The sequence below is a fragment of the Zalophus californianus genome, chromosome 5 (genome assembly GCF_009762305.2).
Source record: "Zalophus californianus isolate mZalCal1 chromosome 5, mZalCal1.pri.v2, whole genome shotgun sequence".
NCBI classification, from domain to species: Eukaryota; Metazoa; Chordata; class Mammalia; order Carnivora; family Otariidae; genus Zalophus; species Zalophus californianus.
Window position 1 is genome coordinate 21,677,627 of NC_045599.1, and position 27,086 is coordinate 21,704,712.

General features: G+C 40.8%; 1 protein-coding gene and 1 long non-coding RNA gene across 5 annotated transcripts in view; one reads left to right on the forward strand and one right to left on the reverse strand.

Moving 5' to 3' along the window:
- PRRC1 (proline rich coiled-coil 1) overlaps positions 1 to 27,086 on the forward strand; it is an 84,165-nt gene that overhangs the window by 36,046 nt on the left and 21,033 nt on the right. The window contains exons 8-9 of one of the 4 annotated variants that reach the window (XM_027606251.2): positions 2,746 to 2,848; positions 15,493 to 18,826. In XM_027606251.2, coding sequence (XP_027462052.1) covers positions 2,746 to 2,848; positions 15,493 to 15,702 — 313 coding nt within the window. In that variant the 3' untranslated portion in view covers positions 15,703 to 18,826. Of the gene's footprint in view, positions 1 to 2,745; positions 2,849 to 5,175; positions 5,741 to 15,175; positions 15,464 to 15,492; positions 18,827 to 27,086 lie in introns of those variants that run through there. The other 3 variants (XM_027606252.2, XM_027606253.2, XM_027606250.1) reach the window with 3 other exon arrangements.
- On the reverse strand, positions 936 to 6,754 carry LOC113929383. Its single transcript, XR_003522176.1, has 3 exons — positions 6,656 to 6,754; positions 5,862 to 5,937; positions 936 to 966 (listed from the first exon to the last, which is right to left on the reverse strand). It is a non-coding gene; the product is annotated as an uncharacterized LOC113929383 (long non-coding RNA).

A 27,086-nucleotide genomic window follows, 5' to 3' on the forward strand; every position in this document is an offset into this window, starting at 1 on the left:
GTGTGTGCGCACTGGGGGCACAGGGATCACTAAGTAGCCGGCCGGCTAGAATGCCTGACTCTGCTCCTGTCTGTATTGTCAGAGTGGAAAGAGAACGTACATCATGGTGCTCCTGAGCACCTCCAACCCCAGAGAAAATTCTAACCATTTCCCTACCTTTAGGGAGGTGTTAGTGGTAGGTTTCCTTCACTTCTCGTCTAGTTGCTGAGTTCAGGCTGGGTGGCACTCAGGTCCAGCTGAAGGTCTTCACCTCACTCCGAAAGCTTTTCCCCATCCCCAGTGTTACTCCATTTTGTCCTCCTGCCCCAGTTGGCTCTTTGACACCATTAGGTGCAGGAACTGTGTACCTCATCCAGGTTTTCATTGGGGGAGCATTGGTCTGCCATAAACTGTCCCATCATACCTAGATGTGGTATGTGGTATTTTTCCTACCAAATGCCTTCTGACAAATACAGTAGTATATTAGGAAGATTAGGGATAGTAAAAAACAGTTGACTCTTGAAAATTATGGATTTGAACTGCACAGATCCACTCACCTGGGTTTTTCTGGTACAGTTCAGTACTAAAAATGTATTTTTCTTCCTGTGGTTTTCTTTTCTCTAGCTCACTTTATTGTAAGAATACGGTATATTATATATGTTACATACAAAATATGTATTAATAGACTGTTATCAGTAAGAATTCTGGTTAAAAGTAGGCTGTTAGAGAAGTTTTTGGAGAGTCAAAATTTTGTTAGATTTTTAACTGCACCAGGGGGTCACAGCAACCCTAAACCTCCACATGGTTCAGGGGTAAACTCTAGTATTAGGAAATGCCTGGTGTCTAGTGCGGATTAAAGAGGAGAGAATGGAAGGGCTGTGACGGGAAGGTACAGAGGAGCAAGAGTGAGGCCATGTGAATGGAGAGCAAAGCCAGAATCCATACCTCTTGATCGTTCCTGCTTTGGCTCTTCTGTCTGCCGTGGTCCTGTGGGAAATAAGTGCACAGAAGATAAAGTCAAAAACATGCTTACTACGGAGAAGAAACTAATCCAGGAAGAGCCAGACATTCAAAAGAAGAGATCCCAAAATGGGTTTAGCCCTAACAAAGAATAGAGCTAGGACAGACCTGCCTGTCTTTGAATTCTGCCTCAGATTCTGCTATATGAGAAAAACTAACATGACGTGTACCTTACCTGGACAAAAGCCTGTGTAAGCATGGACTATCCTTATTCTCAGGTTAACCCACCAAGTTGAAAAAATCTTAGGTTGTGTGCATGGTGTGTTAAAATGTCCTTTTTTTCCTGAGAATTGACCGATGGTGGTAGATGGTCTATCTTTTGTAAAACAGAGTGGCAGTTCCCACGTTCTGTTAATGAGATTTTTGCTGGTAAATGAAATCCAAGCATCTTGGAACCACAATTCTTCTTAAGCCCTTTTTTAGTCAAAGTGACCCCTGTAGGATCCGTCAAGAGTTCTTTCAGCAGCTGCTTTGAGAGGGAAAGGGAGGGAGACAGAGCCTTAGTGACTGTCCATGAATGTGGGGTGGGGTGGGGCGTGCCTGTGGAGTTGAAGGACAGTAACGAGGAGAGGAGAGCCGAGCCCAGTGTTTCCCCAGCCAGCAGCATTAGTGAGAGAAATGGTAGAGGTTTTCTTGGGCATGACCGTGGTTGCGGTTGTAGCTACTAAGTGGGATATTCCAGTTCATATGGCCAAGAGCACGACAATTTCAGATAACAAGGAGGACCTTAGAGTTCTTCTAATGTGTATTCACCAGCATCACAGAAGGAACTTTTACCTTCCGTGAGTCTGCTTTTCAGGAAGTCCATGCCTGACAGCTTAATCACCACGATTGTTCTCTACAATCTGCATCTGACTGATTAGTATGCCAAATAAAATTCATGTCCTTATTTAATGTTGTTTATTTGAAACCAAGTTTTAGGATAGGAATACTACAGACGTTTACTTTAATTCTCAGCAAAACTGTTATTCTATATTTTACTTTGCTCTTTCTTTGAATATGTAAATAGAAGTTACCTAATTCATTTCGTATTTTATCACATTTCATTAGATCTACATATTTTTAAAAATAGACTGAACTTTTTTGCTCTATATATCCTCTTGTTATCCAAACTCATGATTTCATGGCATCTGGTGGTTGCATAATTCTGGTTATCTAAAATGCTGGTGGCGTTACAGATGACTTAAGGCAATTATAAAATGTATTTTTATAATTTGTGAGTAACTTTAAATGGAAGAAAGTTTTCTTGATTTCATGAAGTGTTTTCAAAGACAGATTATCAGGAATAAAGATTTGTTATTTCCTCTGAATGAGCTTATTTAACTTGCTAGTAACTTTGCAAGTGGGCTACATAGTAACCATAGAGATGGTAAAATAAAATTTCCTGTATTTTAGCAAGTGACATTTTTAAAAAGTTACCCATGATCAAGTATTTGCATATTCAGATGAGTGACTGTCTGTTGCTTTTTTGAATCCTCCTCTTTCCATCCTCCCTTAGTCTCAGCGAGGAAAACTTTACGTGGATAAGTTTCAGGTGCTTTTTCTTTGTTGTCCTCCCTCCTCTTGGAATTAAGCCAGCAGGTCATTTTATATATACTTTTTATGGATTATCCTCTTGAAAACTGATTAGAAAAAACCCTTCCTTTTTGAACTCCAATGTTTTATCTGAATGATACTAGTTGTTGTTTGGTCACCGTAACCTTTATTTGGCACGTAAACAACTCAGTCCTCATCATTCTGTTGCAGGTGGTTTGACATTGGCTGTTTGATAGTGGAGGACCCCGTCCATGGCATTCACCTAGAGACCTTTACACAGGCCACACCCGTGCCTTTGGAATTTGTACAGCAGGTTCGTTTTCTCCTTTTACATCATACTCCAGAGAAACTTGAAATACTGTTTTCAGAATACAAGTTTGTGTGAGATAGGCCTTACGTATTCTTGATTTTGCGGCTTCTTTTCACTTTTAGCCTTTTCTCTTTGCTTTTCAGTTTCCAATTTCTTTCATGTTGTTACCTTCCTCCTTTTCTTTTCCAGCTGTCTTTGAAAAGGTAATATGTGACAGGCTTAATCACTATTTTCCTCTTGTTTTTATGATTCTGTTCACTACTGTAAGAGCAGAAAAACGATTTACGTCTTCTGCTAGTGGTCTGTTTACTTTTCATTATCTACCATTTTGGTTCCCCCATTACTTCCGTATCTTTTGTCTTTGTCTATTTGTTCGTCTTTTGTTAACAAGTGGAAACCTGTTTAGAAACCTTACGTGAAAAGCACGTGTCTTTAGGTTTGTTGAAAGCATAACTCTTAGTTTACCTGTCACATAGATTTTAGAAGAATGGAAGCATGATGTATAATGATTGGTTCCTTACCTTTCGTCCTTTCTTGAACAAAATAGAATGTAAATATTGGTTTACGTGGGAGACTTAGTACTCCATGTAAAAGGGCATTTTGTTGACGTTTTCCTTCCATTTCATAAAATTTTCATCACATTTGTTCTTAAATGTCATTTCAAAACTGTCTCTTAAAGTGATTTGGGTCTTAGGCATTTGAGAATCTGATAAAAGCTATTGGATTCTCTCCCAAGAAAATGCATGAATGTTCTCAAGTATAAATTTGGCTTTTATGTTTATAGAATCCCTGAAAGCAACCAGTGGCTCTCTTAGGGCTTTACAGTTTTCATGAGGCCAAAGAATTTTTAAATTTTACTGAACCTTTTACTTACTTAATTTCCTTTCAAAAGTTCAGAGAAATTTATAGATGGTAACATTAAACTCATCCCAATATGAAGGTGATTTTCAGTGAATACTATACAGACTGTTAAATCAAGAAATTAGATGAAGTGGCTGATTTTCTAGGAAAATAAAAATTGCCATAGTTGATTCAAATATTAGGTTGAATGAACCACATGAAACTGACTTTTTGACTTCAGAGACAGCAAATACTGTCAGTTACTTCCATTCTGAAAATAGTGACAAAGTTTTCCATTTTATTTTATGAGACTAGCCTAAACTACCCCCCCCAAAAATTACAATATACTATCACTTCAGACCTAAATGTCAAAATTAATACTACAATTAATAGATAAAATTATAAATTGTATTACAAGAACATTACAAAGCGTTCTAGAACCAATTATAATATGGGGGGTTGCCCCCCCCCAATGCCACCAAGCAATTTTCCAACACTGGCTGGGTGTCCTGCATTTCAACGGTCTTACACCTGTAGGATCTCTAACCCTAACCTACAGATAGCATCCGATCCTACAGGTATAAGACTGTCTCCCCTGCCACCCACTTCAGACATCATAAGTTCAGGTTGTTAGCTGTTTGGCTATAAACCAGAAATTCTCATGACCCTCTCTCCTTGGGTTCAATTAATTTGCTAGAGCAGCTCATAATAGCCAATTGGAAGAGATGCAAAGGGCAAGGTATGGGGAGGGGAGACAGAGCTTCCATGCCCTCTGACCCCTTCGTTATTCGCAAATCTGTCATGTTCATTAACTCAGACGCTCTCCCAAACCCATCCCCCATCCTTTTGGGGATTTATGGAGACTTTGTTACATAGGCATGATTGAATCAGTGGCATTTGTTGACTGGGTCAACCTCCAGACCCTCTCTTGCACACCCCTCCCTGACTTGGGGAGAATGAGACAGAAAGTTCTAGCCCTCTAATCACATGGTGGCCTTCCTTGGCACTCATCCTTAAGGATGTCATCTCTAACAAAAGACACCTTTGTCTTCCTGCTTAAAAAATTACAAGGTTGTTAGGAGTACTGTGCCACAAACTGGGGTCCAGGATCAAATATGTATTCCTTACTATAAACCATAGCATTACACACCAGGCCTGGTCTTCAAACAGATTCCTTATAGCAGAATAATCACAAAGGTCAAAAGATAACTTGCACGTTAAGTCAGTAATTGATAATTATCCAGACTGTCATCACATCCTGTCAGAATGTGTCCCAGGGAAAGGCCACTCAGGTTTGCAGCCTTCTGTTCTATTTTGTCAGGTTCCTAAAACAGGAGTGGGATCAGTGATATGGCTTCACCCTTGTACACAGGTGGAGTAATTGAGCGAAGAGACTGTGTCATCTCTTATCCTGAGTCTCTTTTGAGGTGTTAGCGTAACATTCCGTTTCCCTCATTATATAACCCATTAATTCAATCCTTTACCCACAGCTACAGGTTATCCTGTTTTCAGTCTATATCCAAACTTTCTACCTGTTGGACGCACGTTACTTTTAGTCTATGTTGGTCTTGCCGGAGGCAGCACTACTAGTCTAGACTGCAAGTGCCTCCCCACTCAGTCCACTTCTGGCCGAACTGCAGGCACAGCTCAGACTCTGCAGGTTTGGGTCCAACCGCGGAGATCAGGCCAGTATCACAATGAAGTGTGTTTTTCGGTTTCTCAGTGCATATATGTTATGTTTACACTATACTATAGTCTGTTAAATCTGAAATAGCATTATATTTTAAAAAGTTCACATTTTAATTAAAAAATGTTATTGCTAAAAATTCTAACCATCATCTGAGCTTTCAGCAAGTTGTAATTACCAATCACAGATCACTGTAATAAGGAAAAAGTTTGAAATATTCTGAGAATAACCTGGATATGACCAGAAGTGAACAAATGCTGTTGGAAAGGTGTGTAGCAACTCTGTTGACACAGGTCTCTGTAAAAAATGCAGTCTCTGCAAAGCCCACTCAAGCAAGGTGCGATGGAAGGACGCACGCCTGTAGTGAGCCAGCTCCGCCACAGGCCGTGTCGCCACCTGCGCTGTGGCCCCAGTTCTGCCAGAGAGAGAGGCACATCCTGCCCCTCAGGCCCTTAGGAAGTGTAACATAAAGGTTAAAAACAGACTTACCGTTTCTTGCTTAGGAATCATCCGTTTCCCACATCTGGATTTGCAACATCACATGGGAATGAAAAGTTGACGTGATCTGGGGAAGGAAAAAAAAGTCACTTTATCAGCGGCCTCCTCCCTTTGCCAGAATTGCACAGTCATTACCATCATCCTTGACCACCCCCTGCCCCAGATCCACAGGAAAACAGGGGTGTGTCCAGTGGGGACACTCCTTTTCATCCCACTCATGCTGTGTGTCACGCTCCTGAAGTCATGTAAGCCAGCAGCTTCATGCCTTTCTCGGCCCCACTTTAGACCACCAGGCTTTCAACTGCCCGGTTCCATTCTCTGTCAGAGTAGAATGAGCTGTCAGGTGTATTCCTTGCTCTGAAGAGAGGATGCTCAGCCATCCAAATTGGTACAATATCACCTTCTATTTGGGTTCTTTTATTGTGGCGCCAGGTGGCCACCTCAGGCAGGGATATTGGCCTGTCCGTCCTGCTCCCCTTCCAACCCCGGAAGTGCCAGTGGGACCGTCTCCTACTTCCCTGTACCCTCACATTCTCAGAGTGATTTCCAGAGGCCTGTGCCCCATAGGGGCATCGTTTAAATACGTTATGTTCCCATTACACCTTCCTGCCTCACCGTGTGGCCACACCATTGGCCGCTGCCTCTGAGTCAGTAAAAACCGAAACATGGGGCATTTTCTCTGTCACTGCTGAGAAAATAGGGTGCATTTCAGCATGCAGAGCTGATTATTTTTAACCTTTCTCCATCAGGGTGGTGGCCTTCCAGATACACTGTTGTCCGCTCACCTTGGAATTGCTGTCCACAAACCGAGCAGCTAGCTCTGCGTTGTTGAGAGTTGTTCACAGGGCACTGTCTACATGGCAGTTGGTTCTTACAGCTTTTCCCATGGCCTCAAAGTGAGTCCTAGAGGAAAAAGAGGTGCCTTGTTCATGATTGTCTCCCTAGGCATCATGACCCTCTACATAAACCACTGCCATCCCTGTTAGGATGTTTCTCCAACAGCATCCTAGACATTATGGGTATTTCACATCTCAAAATCATTTTATGTCCTTCAGTGAAAGGGGTAGTTTTAATAATGTCTACTAGTAAATGCCCTCCAGATGGAAATATTCTACTCCCAAGCCCCAGTAGAGGTCACCAGGCACACTCGGATTTTTGCCATACTCCTCAGTTAAGCTCCACATGGGGCAATGGCCCAGAAAATTAGTCCCTGCTAGCATACCAGCATTGTCTTTTACTTTTACTTTAGCTATGGTAGATAACAACAACCAAGTGTTGGACTGTTTTGCCTTTTTTCTTAATAGTGTGCATTTCTTTATGTATTCAGTAAACCAACTTTCCAAGAGATGGCTCCATCTCTGATTTCCATTGTTAACTTTACCTTTAGTGACAGAGTGCAGCCCCGATGCTGCTCCATTCCAGCAGTGACCACCCAGCAACCAAAGGTTCTTCAGCCCTCATCCTTTCCTCCCTGCTCTTCCTAAGCTACACCTTTCAATGAGCCAGGGCTGGTCTAGCCAAATACCTCTTCTGACACCAACTATTGAGGTTTCGGACCCAATTCCTATGTATGGGAGGGGTTTTTCCACACCACCAAGGAATTTTAGGATACCAGCTGGCGTCAGACATTTCATCTCAATTCTGACTCTACACCTGGAGATAGTATCCAATCCCACAGAATAAGGACTCCGTCCTACAAGACTGCCCCCTCCCCATCGCAGATGCCAGTGACAAGTCCAGGTGATAAACTGGTTCTACAGACTGGTTCTGACAACCCCCTCCTCCTCCGGAAGGCTCTCTACTCCCTAGGTTGCTTATTATGAAAAGCTAGAACTTGGGAACAGCCAGATGGAAGAGATGCGGAGGGCAGGGTCCCAGGAAAGGGTGCAGAACTTCCGTGTCTGTCCTAGCCTGCCACTCTGCCTGAACCTCCACATGTTCACCAACCCAGAACCTCTCCCAACTCCATCCTTTTGGGGTTTTTTTGGAGGCTTCATTGTATAGTCACGATCGATTCAGTCATTCATCATTGGTTATTTAATCAACTTGCAGCCTCTCTTCCTGTCGCGGAGTTGAGTTTCTCTCTTTGATTTTCCTAACATTTTTTCTGTAGCTTTGCTGACTTTAAGAATATGGTATATAATACATATACGAAGGGGGTGTTAATTGACTTATCGCTAAGGCTTTTGGTCAGCAGCAGGCTATTAGTAATTAAGTTTTGGGGGAGTCAGAAGTTATAGTGTGGATTTTCAACTACACCAGGTGGTCACTCTCCCTAACCTCTACATTGTTCAAGGGTCAGTTGTATGTATTTTTAATTGTAAATCACAATATCACGAACAGAACAGCCTGGCCAAGATTGGTTTATCCCAGAAACGGCCTGATGGTTCAAGCAATAGCTCACCAATTTACGCAGTTCAAACATGAACATATTAAAGGAGAAAAAAGGATTTCAATAGAATTGAAATGTGTTTGCTAGAAATAGCTACCATGCTGTTAACTGTTAGCTGATTAGAATATATATGTGCTGGAAAATCAACACAAAAATCAACTGATCAAACATTAGAACCTCAGACACCTAATGAAGTAGACAGTGTATAGGTAAAGATGTCCATGAAGGGGGAGAGGAAAGATGGAGGAGTAGGGGACCCTATTTCAGCTGGTCCCCGGAATTGAGCTGGATATCTTCCAGACCACTCTGAGCACCCACGAAACCAGCCCGAGATGTAAGAAGATCTGGATCTCTACAGAGTATCACAGGCAGTTGGTTTTGAGGTACAGAGCAGGGAGCTGTGATTCCGTGGGCAGACATCGGATAAACGGCAGCGGGAGGGTGCCTGGCCGTGGGGATCCTACACCGCCGGTGAGCGACAGCCTCGCGCGCTGGGGACGGGGCACAGACTTGCAGACCTGTAGCGGCGGGGCAAGGACTTTAGGGCAGCCCCCAGCGCAGAAACCCAGAGCCGGGGGGGGAGGGGGTTGTCGCGCATGTGAACTGGGAGCAGCTGGCGGTTTTAGAAGCACAAAGGGCAGAGACGTGCCCCGACCTGGAGGCAGGACTGGGAGCGCTGCGGAGGGGCGCACAGCCCGGGACGCTGCAGTTTATAGCAGCACGGACAGAAACAGAGACAGTGTGGCCTGGAGAGCTCACTGAAGAACAGACTGTGATCTCTCTGCCCTGAGGCAGAGGGTTGGAAACGGTCTCTTCTGCTCTGACTCACGGAAGAGACGCGGAAAGCCGCCAGGCAAAGCTGCCAGAGAACAAAAGCCCCCAAAACTGATTCCCACTGAGCCCATCCCCCACCACAGGGGGGCAGGGCAACTCCGCCCAAACAGGGTTGCCTGAGTAACAGCGTGGCAGGCCCCTCCCCCAGAAGACAGGCTGGGAAAACAAGAGGCCAGCAACCCTAAGGTCCCTAGAAAACAGGTGCATCTTGCTTGGGTTCTGGTCAATAATTGGGACTCTATACATTCCCTCAACCACCCATCAACAGAATGATTAGGAGGAGGAACCCCCAAAATAGAAAAGACTCAGAGATTATGACTTACGCTTTAAATTTACAAACGGATGCAGATCTAACCAAGATGTCAGAGGTGGAATTCAGGGTAGCAATTGTGAAGACAATGGCTAGAATGGAGAAATCAATTAATAGCAACATAGAGTCTCTAAGGGCAGAAATGAAAGCTGAATTGGCAGAACTTAAAAATGCTATCAGTGAGATCCAGTCCAATCTAGATAATCTAACAGCTAGGGTAAGTGAGGCAGAAGAACGAATAAGCGACCTGGAAGACAATAATAGATAAAAAGGGAAAAAGAGGAGGCCAGGGAAAAACAACTCAGAATCCATGAAAATAGAATCAGAGAAATAAGTGACACCATGAAGCGTTCCAATGTCAGAATAATTGGAATCCCGGAGGGAGTGGAGAGAGAGAGAGAGAGGACTAGAAGATGTATTTGAGCAAATCGTAGCTGAGAATTTCCCTAATCTGGGGAATGAAACAAACATTCGCGTCCTCGAGGCAGAGAGGACCCCTCCCAAGATCAAGGAAAACAGGCCAACACCCCGGCATGTAATAGTAAAACTTGCAAATCTTAGAACCAAGGAAACCATCTTAAGGGCAGTTAGGCGGAAGAGATTTACCTACAGAGGGAGGAACATCAGAATAACGTCAAACCTATCCACAGAGACCTGGCAAGCCAGAAAGGCCTGGCAAGACATATTCAGGGTGCTAAATGAGAAGAACATGCAGCCGAGAAAGACATGTATCACATGACCTCACTGATATGAGGAATTCTTAATCTCAGGAAACAAACTGAGTGTTACTGGAGTGGTTGGGGGTGGGAGGGATGGGGTGGCTGGGTGATAGACATTGGGGAGGGTATGTGCTACGGTGAGCGCTGTGAATTGTGCAAGACTGTTGAATCACAGTTCTGTACTTCTGAAACAAATAATGCAACATATTTTAAGAAAAAAAAAGAAGATAACAGGAGAGGAAGAAAAGGGGAGTATGTCAGAGGGGGAGACAAACCATGAGAGATGATGGACTCTGAAAAACAAACTGAGGGTTCTAGAGGGGAGGGGGGTAGGGGGATGGGTTAGCCTGGTGATGGGTATTGAGGAGGGCACGTTCTGCATGGAGCACTGGGTGTTATGAACAAACAATGAATCATGGAACACTGCACCAAAAACTAATGATGTAATATATGGTGATTAACATAACAATAAAAAAATTTAAAAAAAAAAAAAGAAGAACATGCAGCCAAGAATACTTTATCCAGCAAGGCTGTGATTTAGAATGGATGGCGAGATGCAGAGCTTCCACGACTGGCAGAAACTGAAAGAATATGTGACCACTAAGCCGGCCCTGCAAGAAATATTAAGGGGGTTCTATAAAAGGAGAAAGACCCCAAGAGTGATATACAACAGAAATTTAGAGACAGTCTATAAAAACAACGTCTTCACAGGCAACATGGTGACAATTAATTCCTGTCTTTCAATAATCACTCTCAACGTGAATGGCCTAAATGCTCCCATAAAATGGCACGGGGTTGCAGATTGGATAAAAAGACAGGACCCATCCATATGCTGCCTACAAGAGACTCATTTTGAACCTAAAGATACATCCAGACTGAAAATGAAGGGATGGAGATCCATCTTCCATGCCAGCGGACCTCAAAAGAAAGCTAGGGTAGCAATTCTTATATCAGACAAATTAGATTTTAAACTAAAGTCTGTAATTAGAGACAAGGACACTGTATGATTCTTAAAGGGTCTATCCAACAAGAAGATCTAACAATTGTAAATATCTATGCCCCCAACGTGGGAGCAGCCATCTATAACAATACGTTAATTGTAGGAGACCTCAATACTCCACTCTCAGCAATGGACAGATCATCGAAGCAGAAAATCAACAAGGAAACAAGAGCTTTGAATGATACACTGGACCAGATGGACCTCATAGATATATACAGAACATTCCACCCTAAAACAACAGAATATTCATTCTTCTCGAGCGCACATGGAACTTTCTCCAGAATAGACGGCATACTGGGTCACAAATCAGGTCTCAACCTATACCAAAAGATTGAGATTATTCCCTGCATATTCTCAGACCACAGTGCTTTAAAACTGGAACTCAATCACAAGAAAAAATTTGGCAGAAATTCAAACACTTGGAAGCTAAAGACCACTCTGCTCAAGAATGGGTCCACCAGGAAATCAAAGAAGAACTTAAACAATTCATGGAAATCAATGAGAATGAAACCACATCGGTCCAAAACCTATGGGATACTGCAAAGGCGGTCCTAAGGGGGAAATACATAGCCATCCAAGCCTCACTCAAAAAAAATGGAAAAATCCCAAATTCACCAACTAACTCTACACCTTAAAGAACTAGAGAACAGGCAACAATGCCTAAGCCACGCATTAGAAGAGAAATAATTAAAATTAGAGCAGAGATCAATGAATTGGAAACCAGAAAAACAGTAGATCAGATCAATGAAACTAGAAGTTGGTTCTTTGAAAGAATTAATAAGACTGATAAACCACTGGCCAGACTTATCCAAAAGAAAGGAGAAAGGACCCAAATTAATAAAATTATGAATGAAAGGGGAGAGATCACGACTAACACCAAGGAAATAGAAACAGTTATTAGAAATTATCATCAACAACTATATGCCAATAAACTGAGCAATCTGGATGAAATGGAGGCCTTCCTGGAAACCTATAAGCTGCCAAGACTGAAACAGGAAGAAATTGACAACCTGAATAGGCCAATAAGCAGTAACGAGATTGAAGCAGTGATCAAAAACCTCCCCCCCAAAAAAAAAAAAAACAAGAGTCCAGGGCCTGATGGATTCCCTGAGGAATTCTACCAAACATTCAAAGAAGAAATAATACCTATTCTCCTGAAGCTGTTTCAAAAAATTGAAACAGAAGGAAAACTTCCAAACTCATTCTGTGAGGCCAGCATTACCTTAATCCCCAAACCAGGCAAAGACCCCATCAAAAAGGAGAATTTCTGACCGACATCCCTGATGAATATGGATCCCAAAATCCTCAACAAAATCCTAGCTAATAGGATCCAACAATACATTAAAAGGATCATCCACCACGACCAAGTGGGATTTATCCCCGGGATGCGAGGGTGGTTCAACATTCGCAAATCAATCAATGTGATAGAACACATTAATAAGAGGAGGGAGAAGAGTCCTCTCATTTGATGCAGAAAAAGCATTTGACAAAATACAACATCCTTTCCTGATTAAAACTCTTCAGAGTATAGGGATAGAGGGAACATTCCTAAGTTCATAAAATCCATCTATGAAAAACCGACAGCAAATATTAACAATGAGATCAGGAACACGTCAAGGATGCCCACTCTCACCACTATTGTTCAACATAGTACTAGAAGTCCTAGCAACAGCAATCAGACAACAAAAAGAAATAAAGGGTATTCAAATTGGCAAAAAAGAAGTCAAACTCTCTCTTTTCACAGACGACATGATACTTTATGTGGAAAACCCAGAAGACTCCCCCACCCCAAATTACTAGAACTCATACAGCAATTCAGTAATGTGGCAAGATACAAAATCAATGCACAGAAATCAGTTGCTTTCTTACACACTAACGACGCAACTGTAGAAAGAGAAATTAGAGAAATGATTCCATTTACAATAGCACCAAAAACCATAAGATACCTCGGAATAAACCTAACCAAAGAGGTAAAGGATCTATACCCTAGGAACTACAGAACACTCACGAAAGAAATTGAAGACACAAAAAGATGGAAAAACATTCCATGCTCATGGATTGGAAGAATAAACGTTGTTAAAATGTCTATGCTACCCAGAGCAATCCATACCTTCAACGCCATGCCGATCAAAATTCCAATGACATTTTTCAAAGTGCTGGAACAAACAATCCTAAAACTTGTATGGAATCAGAAAAGACCCCGAATCGCCAAGGAAGTGTTGAAAAAGAAAAACAAAGCTGGGGGCAACACGTTGCCCGATTTCAAGCTATATTACAAAGCGGTGATCACCAAGACAGCATGGTACTGGCACAAAAACAGACATATAGACCAATGGAAGAGAATAGAGAGCCCAGATATGGACCCTCAACTCTCTGGTCAAATAATCTTCAACAAAGCAGGAAAAAACATGCAATGGGAAAAAGACAGTCTCTTCAATAAATGGTGCTGGGAAAATTGGACAGCCACATGCAGAAGAATGAAACTTGACCATTCTCTAACACCACACACAAAGATAAACTCAAAATGGTTGAAAGACCTCAATGTGAGACAGGAGTCCATCAAAATCCTAGAGGAGAACATAGGCAGTAACCTCTTTGACATTGCCCACAGCAACTTCTTTCAAGATACATCTCCAAAAGCTAGTGAGACAAAAGCAGAAATGAACTTTTGGGACTTGATCAAGATAAAAAGCTTCTGCACAGCAAAGGAAACAGTCAACAAAACAAGCAACCCACAGAATGGGAGAAGATATTTGCAAATGACACTATAGATAAAGGGCTGGTATCCAAGATCTATAAAGAACTTCTCACACTCAACACCCAAAAAACAAATAATCAAGGGGCGCCTGGGTGGCTCAGTCATGATCCCAGGGTCCTGGGATCGAGTCCCACATCAGGCTCCCTGCTCTGCGGGAAGCCTGCTTCTCCATCTCCCACTCCCCCTGCTTGTGTTCCTGCTCTCGCTATGTCTCTCTCTGTGAAATAAATAAAATCTTTAAAAAAAAAAAAAAGTCAAAAATTGGGCAGAATATACAAAAAGACATTTCTCTGAAGAAGGCATACAAATGGCTAACAGACACATGAAAAAATGTTCCTCATCATTAGCCATCAGGGAAATTCAAATCAAAACCACATTGAGCTACCACCTTACACAGTTAGAATGGCAAAAATGGACAAGGAAAGAAACAACAAATGTTGGAGAGGTTGTGGAGAAAGGGGAACCCCCTTACACTGTTGGTGGGAATGCAAGTTGGTACAGCCACTTTGGAAAACAATGTGGAGGTTCCTCATAAATTAAAAATAGAGCTACCCTATGACCAAGCAATTGCCCTCCTGGGTATTTACCCCAAAGACACAGATGTAGTGAAAAGAAGGGCCATATGCACCCCAATGTTCATAGCAGCAATGTCCACAATAGTCCAACTGTGGAAAGAGCCAAGATGCCCTTCAACAGATGAATGGATAAAGAAGATGTGGTCCATATATACAGTGGAATATGACTCAGCCATCAGAAAGGATGAATACCCAGCTTTTACATCCACATGGATGGGACTGGAGGAGATTATGCTAAGTGAAATAAGTCAAGCAGGGAAAGTCAATTATCATATGATTTCACTTATTTGTGGAACATAAGGAATGGCATGGAGGACATTAGGAGAAGGAAGGGAAAAATGAAGGGGGGGAAATCGGAGGGAAAGACGAACCATGAGAGATGATGGACTCTGAGAAACAAACAGGGTTCTAGAGGGGAGGGGGTGGGGGATGGGTTAGCCCGGTGATGGGTATTAAGGAGGGCACGTACTGCATGGAGCACTGGGTGTTATACGCAAACAATGAATCGTGGAACCCTACATCAAAAACTAATGATGTAATGTAGGGTGACTAATATAACATCATAAAATTAAAAAAAAAAGATGTCAGTGAACATTTCAGATGATGGGAAGGCTCAGAAGAACACACTGATGAGGGAGGGCCCGTGGAAAAGGATGGGAAGGGTTAGGGGTGGAGGGGCGCTCTCTCAGCACTCCTCTCCCTCTTAACCTGAAGCAGCAGGGACTCGGACTGGAACCTAAACCCTTGGACACTGAGCACTGTCAGATGGCATCATCAGATGAAGACTGAGAGGACACTGAACAACAAAATGAGTTTACTGTGGACACTGAACAGAGGAGGAGGTGTGTGCAGTAGTGTTCTGATTCTTCTGTAGCCTTGTCACATCATAGAGCTGCCCGCATAGCTCTTGTTTCTTGGGGTTTGTCATCATCTATACTAAAAGTAATAAAGAGACGTTGGGATGTCACTTAGAGCTAGTTCCAGTCATTTTTTTCAATGCACTATAAATCATACCCAGTTTCATTTTTCCCCAGGCTCAAAGCCTCACTCCCCAGGACTACAGTCTGAGGTGGTCAGGCCTTCTGGTGACAGTGGGTGAAGTCCTGGAAAAGAGCTTAGTGAACGTGACGCGGACCGACTGGCACCTGACATTCACCGGCATGTCTCGCCGGCAGATGATCTATAGTGCGGCCAAAGCCATTGCTGGCATGTACAAACAGCGCCTGCCCCCCAGGACCGTGTGACGGAAGACTCACCCAGGGTCCAGACACCACTTCGCTTGGAACTTGGCGGTAAAGACTTTGTCCCATCCCCAGGTGGAGAGCTCCAGTGGATGCAGCAGTCTTGAGAATTTGCCTGTAGGCTGCACTTGATCTTTCCTAGAAAGGCACGGTGTCATTCCAGGAGCTGCAAAGAAGCAGATCCTTGCCGTGATTGTGTCATTTCATGTACCACAGTTCTTGGAAAACAAAATATATAAATATTTTTATAGGACAGTTTGATACACCAAATTTGTAAGGTGCAAATTCACGTGCTACATTTAACTTAATGATATGTACTTGATTATTTTGTTTAAGAAGATACGACTCGTTTAAGAACATGTCATTGTTTATTTCATGATTTCTGTCTTCTCAGTCTTTGATGCTTTTTGTGTGCGCAGGTCATCTCAGGTCTGACATTGAGCTGTGTGTTCAATAGCTGACCCTCAGACACTTACTTGCAGAGAGATGGCGCACATTTCTATGCATACTTTTTACATGGGCCAAAATAATGTGGTTTTTTTTGGTTTTTTTGGTTATCATGTACATACACACATAATCTAAAAAAAAAAGTTTTTTTTTTTAAAGTAAGCTTTGGCATTTCACAGATTTAGACTCAAGCATTGCAGTAGTATGTTTTATTTTCCCTTGCTATATGACAATAAGTGGCCCATGATTTGAAGGTATTTTAAATCAGAAGCATTTCGGTTATTTTTATATAATACTATTCAGTATTTCCAAGCGAACTCTGACAACGGCCATTATTTCTGCCTCCACTCATATATTCTCAAGTGTCGTAGAGAAATTTTTCAGAGGAATTGTTATTTATGGAATTGAATGCCTCTTTTAGTTAAGGTTACTTAATATTTAGTTTGCCTTAAACACTGCTTTTCTAACTTGGTGCCGTTCTGCCTTTACTCTTTATGGAAATTTTCAGTGAAACTGTTTTAATATTCAACTGGTTTATCTAGTCCATCATGTTTGTATTTAGTGAAAGCTTCTCCCCCCGCTAATCCCAAATAATATATTTTAGCATTTTTGGATTTATATAAATCAAAATTTAAATAGTTTGTCTTATACTTTGGACTCTATGTATGCAAGTTCCTATAACTTTTTGAAGATAGTTTCTTACACAAATGTAATATAATTTTTATTTACTCGTCTATACAGTTCGTTGGCTGTAAATTAAGTAGCACAATCTTATAAAGGGTATTGAAGCTCTTACCCCACACTGTCACTACAGGTAATGTTTGCTTTGTATTACTTTGGGTACTTACTTGATTTTTGCTTTTTTACCCAAGGATGAGAAGCATTATTTTCACAACTATATGTTCATTTCCAAGCACTGTATGATTGCTTGGTGAAATTAAGACTTGTTTGTCATTAAAAGTAAGGAGAGAAAAGACATGTAACCAGTTGCTGTGGCATAATAGGGCTAGAATGCTTTTCTCCCTCTTTTCTTGCTATTTGTGCAAGACTTTATGTTTTCTCCGTCTGATTAATAAAAAAGAGAGGCCTTTCTGTACCACTTGCTTTTATCCTTTATTTTAAAAAAGCTACACTTTTCTAACAGGATTTTATCATGGCATTGGCCTGGTGACAAATCACAATTCGGGATGAAGGATGCCCATACTTGGAATATGCAGGTGCAGATATGTCACTTTCCCTCCCGTTATAGGGAATCTTAGAGATCCTAAAAAAAATGTTTTTCTTTTTATTTTACCAAGTCTCAGATAGTTTATGTTTCTGAAGGCTGTTTTCACAGAATCACAAACAATGGACATCCCCTTAGAGGACAGTTTTCCCACAGTCCTCAAATTCTTCAGTTATTCTGTAGCTTGGGTGAAGCCAGGTAATTTTCCCAGCCCTGTTCATCTGCTGAACCTTCTGCTCTTTGGAACAGTGTGAGGGGGCGAGGAGGATTAGGGAAAGGCACATGAAAAAGATAAACCCAGGATCCACTTTTGACCTCTGACACTTCTTTTGGCCCCCAGTTACCGTTGAAAGTCATCCAAGCATGACTGATTCCACACACTCTGTTTTCCCCACCTCATGCTTATTTTTTCATCTTTAGATTTCTTTGTCGTATGAGGGGCAAGAAAAGTCACTCATCACTTCGTACGCACCCTGGCGGCTCGAGCCGGGCAGGCCCGTGGTGAGCGTGGGCCTGAGATATATGCGAGCCCTTGGTCCGAGGCCACATTTCCCCTCACCAGTCACCCAGCCGCCCCTGGTTCTTTGCCCTTCCTGCTCCATTCCCTCCCGACACTAGCATTTCTGAGGGACGGTCAGGCTCGGGGCTCTTTGCTCTTTTGGTCCCTCAAGCTTCGCAGGAAAACCGGTCTCTAACACGGTTCTTCAGCACTGTCTTGTGGTTGGGTCTGCGATACTTTGTTCCTCTGAAATGCTCCAGGAATCACTCCGTGAATTTTCTCTGCTGGTACACTTTTTTGTTTTAATTAAGCAGTGTGAAGGCCACCAGGAAAAATGAGCAGCAAGAGAAATGTAATGTCAACCTTAGGTGACAGAAGGAACTCCGATGACTCCATTCAAAACCCTTCGGCTAATAAGCCTGACCAGGGCTGTGCCACAGTTGGAAAGCTTCAGGCAGTTCTAGTTTTCTCCTCCTCGTCTCTTAATTACTTCCCCATTCTTTGTTCCTTTTTATCTTAAGGATTAATGAGGTAGAAAATCGAGATGACTGAATTTAAACCAAATGGTAGTATACTGGTAAGTTTAAGGAAAGTATGGTATGCATGTATTCAAAAATTATGCAAATTAGTGATACACTCAGGGTCAACTTAATTACTTTATGTGGTTGAATTTACTTTGTTCTTTGACTACAAAAAATTCTCAACAGGTATTTGTGTTCTCTGAAGCCAAATTGATGGGTATTTTGTGATCCACAAGATGTTGGGTTATGTAAAAATTATTAAGAAACGTGGGTTTTTACTCCCAGAATATGATGTTCATTCTTAAGAAACTGCAGGATGATATATTGGATAAGAACAGTTTTGTAAGTATGTAAATATGTCATAAATAAATAATACCTCATTTTATTTCCCAAAGTTGTAAAGTGATTTTTTAAATGCTAAGTCATATTAATATTCTGTTAGAAGGATCTACATTACTTTCATTGTCTCACTGGGCTCCTGGCTGCCAACAATTCTTACAGAATAGCAACTTAAAACACATCTTTCAAGTGCAGTGGTAACAATTCAAATATACCAGAATCGCTAACTTCCTGTTCAGAGAACTCAGGATATTTAGGGTAGCGAATACTCTGGAGATGGAGGTGATGGGCAAGAAGTTAGGGCCTGTGTTCCTGAGATGTCTTGACTGGGGGCTTTAATTTACCCTTAACTTCCACACATATCTTCTTTAAAAAAAAAAAAGAAAAGTTTATTATATTTGCTATTCTGAGCCTGTGATCTCAGGGCAGAGATTTTTGTTTTGATTTGGTAGGCAAGAGGGTACTTTACAAAAGACCGTGAAATGTTCATTTGAGTGTCTTGTTTGTTTGTTCGCAAAGGAAAACAACATTGTTTTCAGTACACTAGAAAAATACCAATTCGGGACCCAGGAGAAGCCCTGTTAAATTTATACTTTGTTTTAGAATCAACTGGAGGAGGAGAAAAAAGTTTAGGCAAGAGAAACAAAATTAGCAAGACCAATATCAAGGTCTAAAAACTCACACATAAAGGAAATTTTTGAAATTATCCTTGTCATGAATACATACTAAGAATTTAAAGCAGTAGGAAAAAGGAACTAACAAGGGAGAAATGCGTAGTGCTGGTTAGGTACTGGAGTAGAAACTTTTTATAGGTGCAGTAACTGAAACAGGATCAGCTACTTACTCAGTATCATCCCAGCGACTGAGTTACAGGCACATGACTGAAGTGGAGGCTGTCACTTCCCAGACCATTCGCTTATGAAACATCCTACATACATGCTTCACGAACTTAGGGGTACATAGCTAATCCTGTAAATATTTGTTGAATTCTAAACTTAATTCAAACAACAGCTTGAGACTTTGCCCTGGTATACTTTCAGTTTTACATTATGTTTAAGGAACACTTTTGACTCCATATTTTTCATTTTAGTTTTAATTGCTGCTCTGGGCTTTGCTTCTGGTATAAGAATATATTTGTGGTCACTGAATATTCTGCTCCCAAATTTAAGAAACCAGAAACTAGGTTTACATTTGAGTATCATTTTTAGGATTAGAGCCAGAAATGTTGTTACTGTCTAACTAGTCTTCAAGCAAGATACTGACCACATACCTTGTAAAATATATTTTAATATTTTGAGTCCTCCTGCTCCAGGGCCACGCTTCTGAGAACCACTGCTGTGATACCATTCCTGACTCATTCTTCACGTCCTAAGATACTTTATAGAGAGTGATGTCACCCAGATAGCAGCATAAGTCGCTCCTGACTTCACTCTCCCTCGCAGGAAGAGCAACTAGCAACTATTCATGGACGAGATACCACTGAGAGAATCGTAGAATGAGGGGGTGAGGCTGAAGCAGCCCTGCTCCACAGAGACCTAGAAAGACGGCATGAGAAGGGGAAGAGGCCCAGCTAGCCGCTTGCCTATATTGCCCCTCCCGCCAAGGCTGGCACAGCACCACTGACAGATCCCCCTCTGAGCCTCTGGTTCCCCGACAGGGAAAAGAAATCCCGGGGTGGACATCTAGCTACCCCAGCATTATGGGTTGCTTCTTGGGAGCCCCCACTGTAGTCTCGATTCCGAGGAATTCCGGGCAAATCTGCAGGACTTGACCATCATGCATCCGATTTCCTACCTGCAGCACCCAAGCAGTGGTCCCGATCAGCAGTTTGCTAATCTGCAGAACCAAGTGTGTGGCACAGTCTGACCCGGGAATTCAGCACAGTGTAGGTCTGCCTGCTTTGGGTCCTCCAATCAATAGCCTCCCCAGCCCTGGATCCTGGACTGCCCCCACCCAGGCAGGGTAGCTGAACCAGAGCCCAGCCCTCTGCTGAGTGTAACTCCTAGCCCCATCTGACCAGAAAGGCCGGCAGGAACCCCTGGAAGCTGCATAGCCTGGCAATGCTTGTGCAGAGAGAATGGTAGGCAAAGCTGATCATCCACAAATTGAAGCCAGTGCCAGGTGTGGAGGGTTCCCCTGCTTTACCAGTCAGAGGAGCTAATTCATACCCTACTCACCATTAAGTAAAACTCCCAACACCACCAAACCAGAAAGCCAGACTCAAACACCTGGACAGCTATGTACCCCATCAATTCTTGAGCAGAGAACCTGGAAGGCAGAGCTGATAGTCTGCAGAGCAAAGCTGGTAACCCTGTTTAGCTAGGAAATTTGAGAAATGGGTTGGTTTGAGAGAAGACAAAGCTTTACCAGCCTTGGAGCTGGTTCTCCCTCTGTGCCAGGACAGGGAAACTAATTCACAGCCTCACTCATTGCTAAATAAAGCCTCAGCCTGCCTTCCCAGAGAAGTTAGCCATGGGAAGCTGGGTAGCCCATCCAGTAGCCCATGACGTTACCCATTTATAGAAAAAAACCAGCGGCCTTGTTTGGCCAGGAAATTCAGTGTACACTTTCACTTGATTCAGGTCCCCAGTCAATGAGTTATGCATGTCCTGGGCTCCGGCCTGCTGTCCTGCCTGGGCATGGAAGCTATTCGTAGTTCCACCAGCTGCTGAGTATAGTACCTAGTCCCAACCGTCTAGTATGCCTGACCAGAGAACTGGCAACTTGTGGAGCCCATACTACCACTTGACTTGGGCAAGGAATCAAACCAGCAGTTTAACCCAACTATTCTCAGACAGCCACACCCCACCTTAGCCACAGAGCTTGGACAGGTGCCTCAACCCAAATTAGACCCTGATAGCAAGCCCTACCACCCCAAGGATGTTCCTAGCAGATATTTCCAGAAAGCCATATTGAGCTTACTGCTGAAGAACTTAAGTCTAGGCCTACTCAAACCTGTGAAGTATGGAAAAGGAACCACTTACTTGAATGTGCAAATATCAAAATAAGGAACCCAAGATCATTAAAAATAAGATAACAGGAAGCACCAAAGAAAACCTGAAGCTCCAATAACTGACCCTAAAGAAATGGAGATCTATCAATTATCAGACAAAAATTCTGAATTACCTTTTTCTTTTTGCCCCCACTGTTGTTTTCCAGAATAATCCTTTTAAAAATGTTTAGTGAACAACAAGAACACACAACTTAATGAAATTTGAAAAATGCATGCACAAAATGGTAAGTTCCACTTAGAAAGAGACTATCAACAACAAAAATCCAAACAATTCCTAGAGCTGAACAGTATGACGACTGAATTGAAGAATTCAAAAAAGAGCTTCAAAAGTAGATTTGACCATGAAGAAATAATTTGTGACTGAAAGAAACATAAATTCTACAGTCAGGAAAAAAAAAAAAAAATATATATATATATATAGTTTTATACACACACACACACACACAAAGCCTACTATTAATGGGACACTATCAAAAGAAATATTACCCACCATCATGGGAATTCTAGAAGAAGAGAAAGAGTAAGTGACAAAGTATGTTTAAGCAAAAAATGGCTGAAAACTTCCCAAAACCTGGGGAGAGAAAAAGAAATCCAGATACATAAGAGCCAAAGGACGCAAAGTAGGTTGAGCCCAAATAGGGCTGCACAGAGACATATTATCATTAAATTGTGAAAAGTCAGAGATAAATAACTTTGAAGCTAGCAAGAGAAAAGAGGAAAGTTACATGCACAGGAACCCCCCAAAGACTATCCATTTCTCAACAGAAATGTTCCAGGCAGGAGACAATGGGATGATATATTCAAAATATTGAAAGAAAAAACTCAACCAAGAATTCTATATCCTGGAAAGCTGTTCTTCAGAAATAGAGAAATGAAGACTTTCCTGAGTCAACAAAAGCTGAGGGAGTTCATCTACATCTACCTTACAAGAAATGCTAATGGAAGTTCTTTGAGTGGAAATAAAAAGAAGCCAATTAACATCATAAAAAAAAAACAAAAGAAGGTAGCATAAAACTCACTGGCACTGGTAAACATACAGTGAAAGTTAGATTCTGTAATACGGAATGTTGGTACATAATGCACTTATACTTCTAGTTTAAAAGTTTTAAAACATAGTAAAAATAACTATGCACTATTCTGTTACTAGATATAAAATATTTTAAAATATGCAAACTATAACATCAGTAACTTAAAATGGGAGTGGGAAAAGCATAAAGTTTAAGAATGCTATTTGAGTTGATTTTTAGTTTAAAATATAATTTTCAGATATTTTTTGTAAGCTTCATGGTAACTTCAAGAGAAAAATCTAGAGTACACAAAACAACATTACAAACAGTTCAAAACATACTGATACCAAAAGACATCAAAACACAAGAGAGGATATGAAACAATGGACAATGGATCTTCAAAACACCCAGAAAATAACGGACAAAATTATCAAATACCAAATAATTATCAATAAGTATCAATAATTACTTAAAATGTAAATGGATTATATTCTCTAAAACAAAGAATGGCTCTATGGGGAAAAAAACTAACAAGATGCAATGATGTGTTGCCTACAAGTAAGAGACTCACTCTAGCCTTAAAGAGACATAGACTGAGAATAAAGGAATGAGAAAAGGTATTTCAAGCAAATGGTAAACAAACAAAAAGAAAAATCAGGGAAGCTCTACTTGTATCAGAGAAAGTAGACTTTAAAGAAAGACTGTAATTTAGACAAATGGCACAATATAATGATAAATGGATCAATTCACTGAGAAGATAGAACAAATGTAAATATTACCACAATCAAATGGGATTTATTCCATGCATTCAAGGGTGAGTCAATATCTACAAATCAAATCAATATGATACATCACGTTAACAAGAGAAAGGATAAAAATCTTATGATCCTCTCGATAGAGAAAAAGCATTTGACAAAGTAAGACATCCATTCACAATAAAAACTTTCAACAAAGTGCATTAAGAGGGAACATACTTCAACATAATAAAGGCCATATATGACAAACCCATAGCTAACATCATACTTGATGATGAAAACCAGACTTTTCCCCTAAAATCAAGAAAAAGACAAGGATGTCCAATCTTTTATTCAACATAGTACTGGAAGTCTTAGCCACAACAATCAGACCAGGAAAAATAAATAAAAGGCATCCAAATTGTTAAGGAAGAAGTAAAACTGTCCCTATTTGTGGATAACAATACTATACATAGAAAACTCCAAAGACTACACCAAACAAAACAAAATAACCATTATAATTGACAAATGAATTCAGTGAAGTTGTAGGATACTCAATACACAGAAATCTGTTGTTTCTACACACTATAATGGAGTAACAGAAAAAGAATTTAAGAAAACAATTCCATTTACAGTTGCATCAAGTAAAATAAAATACCTAGGAATAAACTTAGCCAAAGATGTAAAAGACCTATACTCTGAAAACTATAAAACACTGATGAAATTAATTTAAGGCAATACAAATAAATAGATATTCCATACTCATGGACTGTAAAAGGTACAGATTTCCTGTTTTAAAATAAGTCCCAAAGATAAAAATATTGCATAAGGAATACAGACAATATTGTAATAATGTTGTATGGTGACAGTGCTTATCGTGGTGAGCACTGAGTAATTTATAGAACTGTCAAATCACTATGTTGCACACCTGAAACTAATACATCACTGTATGTTAATTATACGTAAATAAAAAAATCCCCAAAATCTATAGTAGATACACAACAGATAAACTGAAAGGAATCTAAGCACATCACTGTGGAAAATCATCAAATCACAAAAGAAGAGCAAGAAAAGAATATAAAAACAAAGGTATTATAAAACTGGCAGAAAATCATTAACAAAATAGCATTAAGTCCATACCTATCAATAATTACTTTAGAAGTTAATGGACTAGGGGTGACTGGCTGGCTCAATCAGTGGAACATGGGACTCTTGATCTCAGGGTTGTATGTTAAGCCCCTGAAATTGAAATTACTTAAAAATCAAAGATATTTTAAGAAAAAACTAGGGGCACCTGGGTGGCTTAGTTGGTTGAGTGTCTGATTCTGCTCCAGTCATGATCTCGGGGTCCTGGGATCAAGCCCCATGTCGGCTCCATGCTCAATGGAGAATCTGCTTCTTCCTCACCTTCTCCCTCTGCCCCTCCCCCTGCTTGTGCTGTCTGTCTCTCTCAAGTAAAAAATAAATAAATGGGCTAACTTCTCCAATTAAAAGACAGAGTGGCTGAACGAATTTAAAAAAAAAGACATAAGTATACGCTGCCTATAAGAGACTCTCTTCAGCTATGAGGACACACAGACTGAAAGCGAAGGGACAGAAAAAGACATTCTGTGCCAGTGGAAAGCAGAACAAAGCAGATATAGCTATATTTATATCAGGGAAAGAGACTTTAATACAAAGATTATATTAAGAGACAAGATCATTATACAGTAATAAAGTGATCAAATAAGAGGATGCACCCCAAATTAATTAGGAGTATTTAAATAGATAGGCAAACATTAACAAACCAAAAGGGACGAATAAATAGTAGGGAACTTCAATATTTTACTCTCATCAGTGGCAGATTATCCAGACTGAAAACCAATAAGGAAATACTGGATTAAGTGAAATATTAGGTAAGATGAACTTAATAGGTATTCACAAAACATTCCGCCTAAAAGCAGTGCACATGAAACATTCTCCAGGATATATCATATATTAGACAACAAAAAAGTGTTAATACATTTAATGAGACTGAAATCATAACAAGTAGCTTTTCTGGTTGTAACAGTTTAAAACTTTTTTTAAGATTTATTTATTTGAGAGAAGAGAGCACTTGTGTGGTGGGGAGGAGCAGAGGAAGGAGAGGGAGAGAGTCCCAAGTAGACTGTGCACTGAGCACAGAACCTCAAGCAGGGTTCAGTCCCATGGCCCCGAGATCACAATCCAAGCCAAAACTGAGTCTGATGCCCCAACCGACTGTACCATCCTGGTGCCCCTGATTGTAACAGCTTAGGTCAATTATAAGGAAACTTGATAATTCACAAATATGTAGAGATTAAACAACATGGTCCTGCATATCCAATGGGTCAAAGAAGAAATAAAATAAAAAGTAACTTGAGACAAATGAAAATACATACCAACATATCAATACTCATGGGGTAAAGCAAAAGCAGTTCTAGGATGTAAGGTCATAACAATAATGCCTACATCAAAAACAAGAAAGCTCTCAAATAAACAAAGAACTCTATTTTATGCCTCCATCAAACTGGAAAAAAGAAATGAAGACTGAAGTTAGTAGAAGCAAGGTTCTAACAAAGACCAGATTAATGAAATAAGGACAAAAAAAAGAGAAGATCAATGAAACTAAGAGCTTTTGTTTTTTTTAAGCTGACAATCCCTTATGTAGATTCGTCAAGAAAAATAAGAGAGTCAAATAAAATCAGAAACGAAAGAGGAGATGCTACAACCAATAGCAGGGAAATACAAAGGATCATAAGACACTACTATACTATAAAACAAACTGAACAACATAGGAGAAACAGATTCTGAAAAACATGCAAGCTACTGAGAATGAATCAGGACTAGGAAATATGAGCAGCGTAAGGAGATTAAATCAGTGACCAATAGTCTTCTAAGAATCCAAAGACCATCAGATGGCTTGACTGGTGAATTCCATCAAAGATTTAAGCAAAATTAATATTAATTCTTCTCAAACTCTTTCTAAAAATTGAAGAAGAGGGACTACTTCCAAAACCTTTCTATGAGGCCAGCATTATCTTGATAATAAAACCAGACAAGAATACCACAAGAAAATAAAACTACAGGCCAATATCCCTGATGAATATAGATGCAAAAATCTTCAACAAAATATAAGCATACTGGTGTGCCTATCTGGCTCAGTTGGAGGAGCATGAATTCTTGATCTCAGGGTCCTGAGTTTGAGCCCCACATGGGGTGTGGAGATTATTATAAAAATTAAAAATCTAAAGAGAGAGAGAGAGAGAGAGAACAGGGGCGCCTGGGTGGTTAAATCAGTTAAGTGTCTGACTCTTGATTTCAGCTCAGGTCATGATCTCAGTCAGGGTTGTGAGATCGAGCCCCGCGTTGGGCTTCCTGCTGGGCATGGAGCCTGCTTAGGATTCTCTCTCCCTCTCCTTCTGTTCTCCTTCTCACCTCCCTCTCAAAAAAAAATGTAAAAAAGAGAACAAAATATAAGCATACTGAATTTAATAGTACATTAAAAAGATCATACACCATGATCAAGTGGAATTCATTCCACAAATGCAAAGATAATTCACCATTCACAAATGAATGTGATGTACCACATTAACAAAATGAAA